At 53.2% G+C, this 13,780-nt stretch overlaps 1 protein-coding gene across 1 annotated transcript in view; it reads right to left on the bottom strand.

Moving 5' to 3' along the window:
- Positions 1 to 12,421, bottom strand: part of Sema4b (semaphorin 4B) — a 25,851-nt gene extending 13,430 nt beyond the window's left edge. Inside the window, exon 1 of the mRNA XM_055623057.1 lies at positions 11,879 to 12,421. Within this exon, the coding sequence (XP_055479032.1) occupies positions 11,879 to 11,999 (121 nt within the window). The 5' untranslated portion in view covers positions 12,000 to 12,421. The remainder of the gene's footprint in view (positions 1 to 11,878) is intronic.
- Between the last annotated feature and the right edge of the window lie 1,359 nt (positions 12,422 to 13,780).

Raw genomic sequence — 13,780 nt, 5'->3', positions numbered from 1 at the left:
TACATACATACATACATACATACATACATACATACATACATACATACATACATACACACATACATAGTACCACTGAGACCATTTTAGGACTTATTCATTGTTGCAGAAGAGGTAATAATTAGGATAGTAATCATTTATCACTAAGTAAAAATGAAGGTTATAGAATGTCTGGGCAGATTATTTCACTTTGTGGGAAAAAACAAAAATCAGGAAAAAAAATTCGGATGGAAGACCGAGACACAAAATACTGAGGCGATGCCCGGGAGGAACACAGACCTTTTCCCCTTCCACTTACCATTTTGGAGTTTTACAGTAAGCAACTTATACTTGCGTAATGTAAAAGATACAAATTTAAGAGGCGAAAGAGAAACAAGTCAACGCCCACTGACCCATCAGTGCGCTGTTTACACTTTGAATAACTAATGGGTTCAGAGAGAAATTATTTTAAAAATTCTAAGCGGCTGAAGACAGAACAAAAAAACAAGCAGAAAGCAGCCCCCAGGCAGCCTCAGGCATGTCCCAGCTGACCAATGGCTCGGGACCATGCAAACAAACAGACTCACGGAGCTGGGAAGCCATGAGGCAGCATGCCAGCCAGGCAATGTGAGGATGACTTCATGTGTGTTTGCATGTCCAGTGTTTGTACATACCCTCAGCCTGGTTCCAGGAAGAGGTAAGGAAACACAAAGACAAAGTGTCGAAACAGAAGTGTTAAAATCTGGAGCCGGAAAACCAACCCGAAGAAAAACATCTGAACTAGGAAGAAAGAAAGGTCACATAAGCAGGGCATCAGGTCTTCACACGGGTGCAGGGAGTGGGTTGCACATTTAGCGCCAAGACTCCGGCGGCCACGGGGAAAAGGGAAATGAAGTAAGTTGGTTCTCACTGAAGACTCCTTGGATGGAACCTCAGCCTTTTAGAACACAGCTCTCAGGTGGGGCTTTCCCAGGAGGCCTGCTGAGACACGTGGATGGTGACATCTCCAGCCAATAGGACGATAGGGTCCCATTGCCTCTCCAGAGGTCTCCTGGGGAGGAAAGAGGGTGACGGAGGAGACTGTGCAGGAGTTTGAGGGAAATGTGTGTGGCTCTGTAGCTCAAGTTTTGCTACACTCCTAAAACCCAGAGTTAGACAGGGGTCCACTAGACTCCACAGGGAAAGGTCTTGCCTGAGGCCAGAGCCTGAACTCTGCCACTGACAACAGAGGCACTTGAAACACAAAGATGGCCGCTCTTTGAACTACCAAGATCCTCTTCTCTAACTCTTAAGTCCTGTAGCATCTTAGTACCTGTACACACTAGGAAGCCAAGGAAAGTTCCAGCACCAATCCCAACCACCCCAAACATCACCTGGATTCCAGGTGCTCCCTAGAGATTCTGAAACCGCTGCTCTGAGAGACAGCCACTGGACTAGCTCCCGGTGACCTGGGGGGAGCTTGCCCAAGGACCACACGCTGAGAAGCTCCGAGCAGACCCTTCCCTATGACAGCCACTCACTTCACTGTAGTTCTCAGACGTCTCATACGGACATCACAAAGCGCAGCCCAGGAGCTTCACGCAGACTCAGCAAGGTCAGGCACACAGCTCCTGCACCCCTTTATCTCCGGCACCCCTCGAGGTGTGCTGGAAGCACAGGCGGCCCTGTGGTTTGCCAAGTTTATCTGTCTGCACCGGAGGGCATTTCCACCTGGGTGGGACTACAGCTCTGGGCGGGAAGCCACCCCTTGGAGGCTGTCCAGACACAGAAATGCAGAGTCGGAGATAAGCACAAGTTCCAGGTGGCAGCTCAGTACCCCCTCCACTTCAGCTTGGATGGCAAGCTGCCCAGGGTCCCTCAGACAAAGTCAAGCCAGGCTGGAGGGGGAAGCCTGGATGCCAGCGGTCCAAGACTCGCCATATCTGCTGGAAACACACTGGACAAAATGACTAAGGGATGGACAGTGGAACAGGCCCTGAAGTGAGCACAGTGCCCACCACATGCTCTCATGCTGGGCTGTCCCCCATGCCTGCCCTCATCCCCGCCCCCCCCTTTCACCCTGTGCCTCAAACTGAAGAGTTATGGTGTGCTCGTGAACTGGGCTGCGGACTTCACCATTCCCCACTGGTTATCTCACAGGACAGACTGAGAGCATACACTGCAGTCAAAGACCAGGTTCGAATGCAGCCTTTGCCACTCATAAGGACAGGCCACTTAACCTCTCAGAGCCCCACTTTCCTTATCTGTAGAATGGGAACAATAATAGCCCTCTGCCTCATAGAGTTGTTATGAGAAGAAACGAGATTACGTATGTAAATGACAATGTACATAATAACCCACACTTACTGAGCGCTTTACTCAAAACAACTCTGCACACGTTCCCCCGATGCTGGCATGGTGCCTGGCACACGAGCAACACCCGAGTGGCTCAAAAACAAAATCCAAAAGCCCTGCAGGAAAATCCAGCCAGGCAAGCCACAGAGGGCAGGGCACGGGGTGTGGCCTCCCTCCTGAGAGCCTACAGAATCAGCCCATTTCACCTGAGCCTGAGCGTGGCCCGCAAGGGTCTCATGATCAGATTAGCTTGGAAACAGAACGTGAGGTACAAGCCCACGTTGGATGTGGCGACTACCCAAGCTCCCACGTGTCTGGGGCCACCTCGACACAGTGGCAATGTGGACGTCTGTGCTGAGCGCCCTGTCTGAGCCTGCCCGTGTCTGTGTGTCTGTGTGCGTATGTGCATGGAACTTTGGGGCCTGTCCAGGCTTGTGCATGAGTTCCTGGTGCTCTTTGTGCAAAGGTGACTGGAAGAGATAGTGTGTGTATGTGTGTCTATGTGTGTGTGTGTGTGTGTCTATATGCGTGTGTGCATATGTGTATGTGTCTATCTCTGTGTGTTTGTGTGTATGTTCCTCTATGTTGTGTCTCTTGTGCCACCTGGTGTCCTGGCTGTGAGTGTGGCTCAGGTACCCACTCTGTACCCCTGCTGGGGTTTATCCCCCTAACTAAAGCCTCTGGCTGCTGTCCCAATCAAGATGGAAGCTCTCTCTAAGCCCTGGGCAACCTGAGCCAGTGTCTGCCCAAGAGCTGCTGCCTCCCCGCGACCTATGCTCCCCAGGGCTGCTCCATATCAAGAAGGTGGGAATGGCCTAGTCCACCTACAGGGCCCCACACCCCATCCTGGCAGGAAGTGATGTAGGAACTCCTCAACCCCCAACCTCCCTTTCCCTGTGACTCAACCGGAAGCTTGGAGCTTTCTGGGTTAAGCCAGGCATAGGGCGCAGCCGCACCCTGGGCAGTGCTGACTCAGAGTCCCACCTCACTTTGCTCTGCTCTGTGACTTCTGAGCCACCACAGTAAGATGCTGACCTGGCCCTAACTTCTTGCCCCCCACAGGCCCCAGCAGGATGAGGCCAGAAACACCAGCCTCCCTGACAACTCAGAGGAAGGAAGGGGCCTTTGCAGAGGCATGAAAGGCCTCCTGGGTGGCTGTGTCACCAGAACCTTGAACCCACTTGCTACAGTCAGCAGCAAACTGACCTGTATGCACTTCCTCCACACCACCCAGGGCTGGGCAGGAAGCAGCCACCTTGTCCCCAGGCTACGTAAGTGGGACACCAAGGTCCCAGCACTTGGTGGCAAAGTCCATAAGAGAGGGTCAGTCCCACTGGGGTGGTGGCAAAGTCTCCCCCAGGGCTGGAGTGCTCAAGAACCCGTTTCTCGGCAAGGTAGGGTGCTCAACAATCCGAGAACTTGGGAAGGTAAAAGTACGAAGGATCAGGAGTTCGAGGCCATCCGTGGCTCCAAGGCCAGTGTGAGTCCAGTGTGGACTACACAAGACTGCGTCTCAACCCACTCCCTCATGCCACAAAAAGTAAAGTATTTAGAGAACTTGGGAGACTGAGAAAGAAATTACTAGAAGTTCAAGGGAAGTGTAGGTTATACAGCAAGACCCTGACTCAAAACAAAACCAATAATAATTATAATATATTATTAATATATAATTATTATATACCAAACACAAACAGAAAGCATGTGTAGGCATTTGTGTTCATGGGGTAGTTTATTCTGGAAAGCCTCCCTCCCAATTGTCCCTATGTGAACTGGCTAACCCATCACAACCCTAAAACTACAAGACCTGCTCAGCTACGCTGGGTGCTCGTCCTAAAACCTTCAGAGCCTGACCTCTGCTCCTCCCCAGTGACCCCACCAACCACTAGGGCCCACCCAGGACCATGGTCAGCTCCTGAGTCCCCTGCTCAGTGGACGGCTACTCTAACTCCCCCTCCCTGTGGCCTCTGCCATACCACCCCACCTTCTTCCTCACAGCCGTCTCTGGTGTTTTTCTGAAGAAAGAGAGACCACTGAGTACGAGTGATGTCAACTTCTAATTTCATCATGAACAGAGTTCCCTTTCAGAAGGTTCCTTTTTCCTTCTAGAAACCAGGGCAAACTCCTGAAGAGAGCTCTGGCCCACGCTTTCACCTGTCTTCGCCTCCTACTCGCTCTTCCAGGGAACTGGCCTCAACCAGCCCTACACTTGGTGGGGAGCCCTCCAAGGCCCAGGAAATATCTCACTTGGTAATCTTAGGCCCCATCTCGCTGCTTGTCCCACAGTTGTTAGGGCCGCAGACTCTCAAAGGTCATCTCATGAGTCCTGCACAACCCTTGGCTTCTGTGGATCCAGTCCTACAATCCCCTCCGAGTGGCCACAGGTTGATGTCTGTTTAGGGCATGTGGTGGAGGTGGTATATGAAGCTGCACTGCCTAGCTCCAGCCTGCGCTGCTAACTGCTCTTTGGTCTCTCGAGGCTTTTCTCTCCTGTGCTGCTCTTGTTCGTCTCACTCTGAGAAGGGTCACGTGCCTGCACCTACCACAGATTCTGGCAACACAATGGCTGGCTCCAAGGACACCCTCAGGGGACCCTCTCACGTGCCTCTGGTACCACGTGTCTCTCCCTCCTTTCCTCAGCCACACACTCGCAATCTATCATCAAATTATGCCGACTTGCCCTCTATTTTTCAAACATGCCCCACCTCACTACTCCATGGCCGCAGTCCTGAACCAGGCCCTACTTCTCCTACCCAGGCTACTGAAGCCTCCCAGGGGTCTAGTGCTTCAGCTGGAAGGCTCCCCGAGAACTGTCTCCACCACCTTACAAAGCCTGCAATGGTGAAGCATCCCCCAACCCAGGGGCCCCACCTATTTCAAGTGTGTGGTGAAGAACTGCGGTTCAGGGGCCCTCTGGTCACAGCCAGCTCTGTGCTGCTGTTCCCCTTCTGACTACGCCAGCAGCTCCTCCAAGGGCCTTCCTGAATCTCCAGCCAAACAAGGGCCTGTCACCAGCTAGGGTGACAGTGTTTTGTGATGAGCTTCTGGGTCTGTCTTTTCCACTAAACAGAAGGGCACCTTCTGGATCCAGACCAAATCCTATTCATATCGCTACCCCTCGCACACATCACGTGGCCAAACGACCTCCAAGGAAGCATGTGATGAATGTTTGTTGACCGAACAAAGAACAGAGTCCCTCGTTTTGAGGTGCTATCACTCACAGAGAAGCCCTGGACTGAAAGGGACAGCATGGAGGTCCTGAAGGTTCCTGTTCCACACTATCTGACCCCTCCAGCATACCGGCAGCTCGCTCAAGCTGTAGCATCCCAAAGGCCACAGAGAAACATGTGGCAGCTAAAAATGCCACAGGAAATAGGAAATGAGCCACAGGGCAGGGGTAGGAAGTCCTGAAAGTCATCCCCGATCACTGGGGAGCCACCTGCCTCCCCAGCGGAGGGCCTGCGGGAGGTGCTGACTCAGAGCACTCATTCTCCACTCCTCTTCCTGCCTCCTGCCCTCCCCTCCCTTCCTCTGGACCTTGTCACACGCATGTGATAGGCTCTCTCTGTGTAACATCTGGCATCCTGGTGCCACCAGGGCAGGAGAGACAGAACTGGTGTGAGTGTAGGCAGCTGGAGGCTTGAGGCCTTTGAAAGCGGAGGTGGCTGCCTAAACCCTATTGCTGACTTCTAGGAAAGGGGGGCCCTGCGCCTTGCCAGAGTCCCCGAGAGCCGGAAATCTGGATTTTTATATGAAATTTCCTAAGTTTTAAATACCAGCCACTAATTAAAAATTTCTAAGTCACTTGGAAGCCAAGAAAAATATATCCCCAGGCTGGCGTTGGCCGCCACCCCTAGTGTGCAAGCCTCTGATATAGGTGCCCCTCACTCCCTGGCCAAGCCCACTGATATCCAATTTGACAGTGCCCTTGGGGGCCTCAGCAGGCTCCCTTGCTCTGTCGCTCTGTGACCTCAACAGACTTCTTTACCAGATGGAATTGCAGAGCTGATCAATTACTAAAGGGCTGAGCCGGGCCACTTGTGCTGCTTTTGTGTAACTGGCAGGTGAAGCCAGAGGCAGCTGCTCTTTGGGAAAGAATGAGGCTCCTGAGTCAGTCAAGAAACTGGCCCAAGCACAATCTCTTATCTTTAGTGATCCATGACCCTGACAGGATGAGGTGGCTTCTCTCTTGGCATGCTTTTCTACACTGGGTAAAACAATGCAACTCCACAGGGCAGAGCCTAGCCCAGTGGGCACTGCAAGCAGAGGGTGCCCTCCTCTCACACAGGATGAGTGAAGAGAGGCCAGGGCTGGGATGTAGCTCAGCAGCAGAGGATTTCCTTAGCAGATATGAGGCCCTGTGTTCCTGGGTTCCACTCTAGCATGGGGGGGGGGGGGGGGGGGACAGCAAGTTGGCCACTTTGGCCACGCTTTTGGAAAAAGGAGGAATGAGGGCTCTGTCTTCTACCTACCACAGGCCTTCCCCTGGAGTACCTCTGCTAGCCTTCCAGGCAAGGGCTTCCAGACAGGCCCAAAAAGAGGTAGGATCACAGGCCTGGGGGGAGAGAAATTATCCCCTGTGACCCTCAGCTGCACCCTTAACCTCACCAGCTTTTCTAGGTTCCCAAGGCTGGAATACCAGCTATGATCCTAAAGGGTTGTAGGCAGCCCTGGGGCAGAGACGTCATACAGGAACAGGACTAACAGTGACCATCGAGATCCCAGAGGTCTGGCAAGAAGGGAGGTCCCTGTGCCAAGACACCGTCCCCTGTGGGAGACAGCTTCTTTCCTGATGTGGCAAACCCTCCCAGGACAGGGAGGCCAGAGGTAAAAAGAAGCAGGGACGGCTGGCTGGGGGAAGAGTGGCTGAACAATGCAGTATTAAAAGAGAGTGCTCTCTGGGATGCTGACCAGAGAGAAGGCGGGCCTGGCCCACAGGACCAGTTTCACTGATTCTCTTTCTCCTGGGACGCAGGGAGGGCTCCACCGAAGGGTTCTGAGCCCTGACCCAGCCTAAGCAGCCATGCAGAGGGGACAGGGCCCTCAGGCTCTAAGAAGGAGCCAATAGGGAGGTAGGAATGGCCTTGCAGAGCCATTATCCAGGTGATGACTATGTTATACGGCATATACACATGGAGTGTTCTTCTGGGCAGGCGTACCACCAGCTTAGCAGGACTTCCACAGACCACAGAGCAGAGGAGAAGCAGCAAAGAACAGGCGGGGAGGAGTGGAAAGCGAAGCCCTAAGCAGCCGAGGTTCTTGAGCCACAGAAGACTTTTCAAAGGATGGAAATAGGAGCTCTTGGAAGCAGACAAACCCAACTGGGCAATGGGAATGAACTCTCATCAACCCTGGGGGCCTGGCTTCGACTCCTCTCCAGGGCAGAGCAGGAGCCATGCCACTCAGCTCTGGTGGCAGATGCAGTGCCTAGCTGTGCTGGCACCTCCCAGGGTCCTGCGCACAGCCAGTGCTCGGCATGCACCTCCTGGAGTGAGGCTTGTAGGTCTAAGCAGGGTAGCCTGCGGCCAAAGCTGCCACCTTCCGCTGGGCAGGCTGCACGTGCTGGGACCCAGGCCAAGCACTTCATGTACATTATTTCAACAGTCCTTCTCAGGAGCCTGCGAGATGGGCCCTGCTACTCTTCCTGTCCTGTGGACATGGATGCAGGCTTAGAAAGGCCATAGCTTGCCCTAAGATGTGTCCTTTGATTACAGTGGTAAGCCAGATTTCCCATCCCGGCTCTCAGAACCCATCCGTTGTCAGCTTGCCTCTGAAGGATCACCAAGAGAGCCTATGGGACAGAACTACAAAGTCTCATGTTGAGCCAAGGTCACATCAAGGCGGGAGGTCAATAAGCAGGCAAGAGGGAACCATAGCAAAGACCAGCACAGGAGCCACTCAGGCAGCCTTGAGTCTGAATGTCTGCTCCAGGTCGGAGGATGGGCAGCTGTTTTGTGCCAAGCGCCTTGTTCTCTGCATTCAATGGGGTTTTGTTGACTGCATTTTGCAGGCATACAGATTTAATTCCAATCTGGTTCATACACTGTTTCCAGAGCTTTTGAGCAGGACGCTTCTGGGGCTGGGGACATTAATAACTCTTAATTGCCCAAATAAGGGGGTTCCACCAGACCTCAGTAGGCTGTGGGAGGGAGCAGTTTTGTTTTGTTTCTTCAAACAGGCCAGCCTCCTGATCTTGCCCGACATGACAGTCCTGGAGTTTTCATGGTAAAAGAACCCAAATTCCATGCTCTTCTGTGAAGCATGGTTTTCACAGACTTCTAGCTGGCTCAGGAACCCCTACTCTTCTACAAAATGTCCCAGGTCTTCCTTCCCTCTACTGACCCTTAGGAGAGATCACAAGTACCCCTCCAACCTGAGGGCTCCCAAGAACCATCCAGGAGTAAGAGTTCTCTATGGGGAGGGAGGGTGGGATTGGGAGGGAATAAGGGAGCAGGATAGAGCTGGGATACAGAGTTAATAAAATGTACCTAATAATAAAAAAATTAAATTTAATTTAAAAAAAAAAGAGTTCTCTACGAGGGCTCTGCAGAGATGGCTCTGTGGTTAAGAGCACTGACCACTCTTCCAGAGAACCTGGGTTCAACTCCCAGCACCCACATGGGAGCTCACAACTCCAAGATCTGACCCCCTCACACAGTCATACGTGCAGATAAAACACGAATGCAATAAAAATAAATTAAAAAAGAAGAGTTCTCTAGGAGACCCTAAATGCAGAATGAACTAGACCTTCCACTTCAAGGGACTTTGTTTTTGATCACAGACAGAGCCCACTATCCCTAAGCATCAGGTTCTTGGGAGCACTTGGGTGTGAATTCAGTTCAGGTGGTGGGGAAAAGGGCATGGTCTCAATTCTGTTCGATCCCTGAGAGGCCTGTGTCAGAAGGCTGAAGGGCTCTGGGCCAGGCACCCCATGGTCACCATGGGCCTGCCAAGGGTGGGCACACTGCCAGGAACATCTAACAAGCCCCCAGGGATGAGACAGGAAACTGTCTCAGACCAGACTCAAAGGGTGAGCCTGTTCAGTCACCAGGGCCTTCCCCATTTGGGACCCAGCCACAGGACCTGCCTGTACACGGGAGGAGGGGGATGGAAGCAGGGACTGAGGGTGCTCTGGAAACCCGGGAAGGTGAAGTACTTGTGGGAGCACCATGGCTTAGCCAAGCGTGCATGCCCTGCTGGTGTTCAGGTGGCTGCACACTGCCGAATAGTTGCAGAGCTTGGTGAGGACTGAACAAGCGTCCCCATGCCTCTGGCAGAGTCAGCCCCCCAAACACAGTAGAATTGCATGTTGTTGACCTGCAGGTCCTTCCAACCCCTATGTACAGTGCACAAGACACGCCCTGCCCACCTGTGGCAGTTGAATGATCACAACCTTGTGGAAGATGGCCAGGTCCTGGGACCGTGCAGGTAACTGAGGACTGACGTTCCCCCCGGAAGCAGCGCCTCTTTCCTTCCTCAAGACTTCCCAAGTGTTTGATGTGTCTCCAGAGCTAGTCCTGTCTTCCCAGGGCATAAGTGGGGCCTACAGGTGCACCTGCCCCTACCTCAGAGGCCCTGCCTTTTCCTAAAGCTGAGAGGGTCTAAGGGCCTAGGGCAGCAGTTCTCAACCTGTGGGTTTACACCCCTTTGGGGTCAAGTGACCCTTTCGAGTGGGTCACCTAAGACCGTCTGAAAACACAGATATTGATTTTACGGTTCATAACAGAAGGTCATAACAGAAGGAAATTTACAGTTATGAAGTAGCAACAAGAATAATTTTATGGTTGGAAACATGAGAAAATGTATTAAAGGTTCACAGCACTAGGATGGTTGGTTAAGAGCCCCTGGTCCAGGGAGACAGAATAACAAAAGCAGCCAGGGGTAGGCTCAGAGGTAGAGCACTTGCTTAAATGCAACAAGGGTTCCATACATAGCTCAGAAGGGAAACCGGGGGAGGGGGAGGGAGGGATAGGAGAAAGGCATTCACCAACAAACTCCAATGGTTTGCGTTTGTCTGAGATCCACATGGCTGAAGGAGAACTCTGGCAGTTGCCCTCTGACCTCACTGACCTCCACATGTGTTGCATGTGTCCACACACCCACATACAAGCTAAATAAATTTCTTAAAGTAGCAGAGCCACAATCCTGGGTTCAGATTTCGGTCCTTATTTCAGGAGCAGAACACCCTCCCAAGGAACTGTAGTCAAACTAACACTCCGGAACCATCTCCACCCCACCGGAGAACCACCCAGGTACGCAGGAGTGGTCCAAGTTTAACATAACAAGAATGACAGCAAACACCTGCTGAGAGGTTTCAGTACCAAGCCCTATCCTAAGGACTCTGCAACGGTAGTGGGCTGAGCCTTGAGCAAGGTGCTAATATCCCTACTTTACAGATGAGGAAATCAAGGCACAGAGAAGTTATTTACTTAAGCTCACGTGGGAACTAAGTGACCGAGGCAGGATTTGAACTTGGGCAGACAGTAATGTTTCCGAAAAGATTCAGATCCTGTTAGGGGCCTTAATTGAGGAGCTGGTTCTACCCTTTTGCAAATGGGATGCTTTTAGGGGTGGGGATGCCAGAAGGATAAGGAAGTCTGGTGCAGTTTTAGTCTGTACCCTCTAATTTATGCACTAACTTACATGTGACAGCTTGCAAGTTAGAGGGGTTTGGCCAAACAGTGTCTGTTGGCACCTGTGTGCCCGATGCCCACCTAATGCCCCAAGTTTCATTAATTTCCCAAGATGGCTTTGCAAGGTGTCTATGCTGGAGCCACCTTTGCAGGGGAGGAAACTAGAATGCAGGTAGTAGGTGGTATCTGCTGGACTTAAGACCCAAGTCCCTAAAATTCCAAAACTTGAAGTTCCCAGGAGAAGGTTCAGCGGCAATCAGACAAAGGGGAGGAGAGACAGAGACAGAGAGAGAGAGCGGAGGGCTGGAAACACAGGCGGCCACAGAGGCTAATGTAAACCGCCAGGAAAGGAATCCGGCCCACCGGGGTGGTACTCGCAGTCCCTCTAGGCAGGGTCCTGCCGGGTCGTCAGTTTCCAAGTCCGTGTGCGTGGGGGTGGGGGTTGAGTGATGAATCCTCCAGGTCCCTCAGAGATGGACGGGCAGGGAGGAAAGACCTGGCGCCCACCCGCCGCGCTCCAGGCTCTGCTGTGGCTGCCTGAGAATACCAGAAGCCCAGAGTTTACAGCACCGCCAGCAGCGGTCTCCTCAGCCCCTGGCCATGGGTGGCTCCGCGACTGGCTCTGGTCAGCATCAAAGACAAGTAGATGAATAGGCAGGATGGCCAGCACCTGGGGCCCCTAGCCCGGGCCGAGTGTGCCCCCTCGTAGAAGAGGAACAACTGCCACAGAGCGGGAGAGCGGCCCTCTCCAGGTCCAGATTTAAAAAAAAGAAAGAAAGGGGCTCTCAGCTTCCTCGCTTCCCTCCTCTCTCGCTCTGACCACAGCACTTCGGGAAGGGAAGAGGTCCTAGCGGACCTCAACCCCTTTGTCGTGACCACCCAGACAAGCACCTCGCGGCCCGCGCTCTCCTCCCTCTGCCGCTCCTGGTAGCACTCACCCAGCGGGACAGTGATCCGGGGGCCGAGCGCCCGTGTCCTCGTCGTCGTTGTCGTCCCCAGCAGCAGCAGTGGCAGCAGCAGCGCGCGCAGCGGGGCGGCGGAGCGGCTCGCCCGGCCCATCGCGGCGCGTGGAGCTCGGACCGCGGCTGGCAGCGGCGTCCTCCGGCTCCGGCTCAGGTTGCTCAACTGGAGTCGCAGGCTGCCGCCCCGCCCCGCCCCGCGGTTCGGCCCCCGAGTCCTTCCCTCCTCGGCCTCCGCCTCCGGACCTGGAGGGGCAACAGGGAAGACGGTCACGTGGGCGGCCGCACGGCTGGCTCCGGTGCCCAGCGCCGCCGGGTGGGAGCCCCGCGCTCCCGCCGCGGGGAGGAGGGCGCGGAGCAGGAAGTCGGCTTGTAGGCCGGCCTCCAGCCTGGTCTGCGCCCCGCTCTTTCCCCTTCCTCCTTCCTGGGCGCTGGAGGGGCACCGGACCGGGCCACCCGACTCGGGGCACAGAGGGCGAAGCAGAGTCTGAGGACCTGAAGCCTGGAGACCCGGGAGCGCGCGAGGCCACTCGGACCCGCCCTCCTTCCGGCCCCCGGGGACCCTGCCCCACTCGCCGCCTACCCACCCCCACCCCCGCTTGGAAGCTGTGCACTCTCTGGGACTGGTGGCTTTCCAGCCTGACTTCCGCAAGAGGTCTACGCGTGGACCAGAATCTAGATACTCTGCTGGGTTGTCCGTGCTTAGAATTCTGTCCACGCGGAGCCCGGGGGCGGCGCAGAATTAGTTCAAGTGGGATAATAGGATTTCATGGACTGCACTGCCAAGGAGGCTAGACCTTCTCCACAACCAGCACGTGGCCGAGCATAGAAAAGGCTTCCCTAAGGCTGGAGGGAGACGCCAGAAGAGTCTACCCGCAGGTACCCGGACCTGAAGTCACTTGGTGGAGCCTCAGCAGAGGAAAGAGGGAAATAAGAAGGGAGATCAACAACAAAACAGATCAAGGTTTTGGGAACCCGTTTCAGCTTTTCCTAGGTGCATGGATAAATTAAAAACTTGAAAATCTGCCTTCGTTGTTTTTGTGGCAATGAGACCATTTTGCCCAGAATTTTTTGCAATTGTCGAAGCTACTCTGCACGCTCTGCCAATATCGGCAGTCAGAAAGCCATCTCTTTGCTCATCCCCACCGCTAGGGCTCCCCACAGCTCTCTCACGGGTAGGTGGCAGTCAGGGTAGACAAGACAAGGGCTTGAATGGTCTCAAGTCTTTTTTACAGCCTGACTTCCTCCCGCAATTTCTGTACCATCAACATCCTGACACCCTTCTATAGACTCTTTTTTTTTTTATTACTATTCCTTTTGTCCAAACCCACTAGTAAATCCATAATCTGAAAATTTACTGCTTCCCCAAATGCCACCCTTGCTCTCCTGGCTACACTAAGGGTCTTCCAATTTTTCCCTTATTCCTACAATCTCTTTTCAACACAGTAGCCAGAGTCCGTAAAAGGAAAGTCAGGGGCTAGTGACATGGTTCAGTGGGTAGATACTTGCTGCCAAGCTTGATGACCTAAATTAAATCCCAGAATCCACATGGTAGAAGGAGAGAATACACTTCCATAGTTGGGTTCTCTGGTGTGTGTGTGAGACACAAAATAAATAGATACATGTAAAAACATTTTTTTTTTCAGACAGGGTTTCCCTGTGTAGCCCTGGCTGTCCTGGAAGTGGCTCTGTAAAACTCAGAGATCCAGCTACCTCTGACTCCCAGGTGCTGGGATTAAAGGTCTGTGCCATAGGCCTGTCTTTAAATTTATTTATTTATTTACTTATTTATTTATAGAGGTGTGGGCCACATGCCTGGCTTAAAATTTATTTATTTATTTGTTTTTGAGGCAGGATATCTGTGTAGTCTTGGCTATCCTT

The sequence above is a fragment of the Psammomys obesus genome, unplaced genomic scaffold (genome assembly GCF_907164565.1).
Source record: "Psammomys obesus unplaced genomic scaffold, mPsaObe1.curated_primary_1811, whole genome shotgun sequence".
In the NCBI taxonomy this organism is placed as follows: Eukaryota; Metazoa; Chordata; class Mammalia; order Rodentia; family Muridae; genus Psammomys; species Psammomys obesus.
This window is presented reverse-complemented; position numbering and strand designations above follow the sequence as displayed.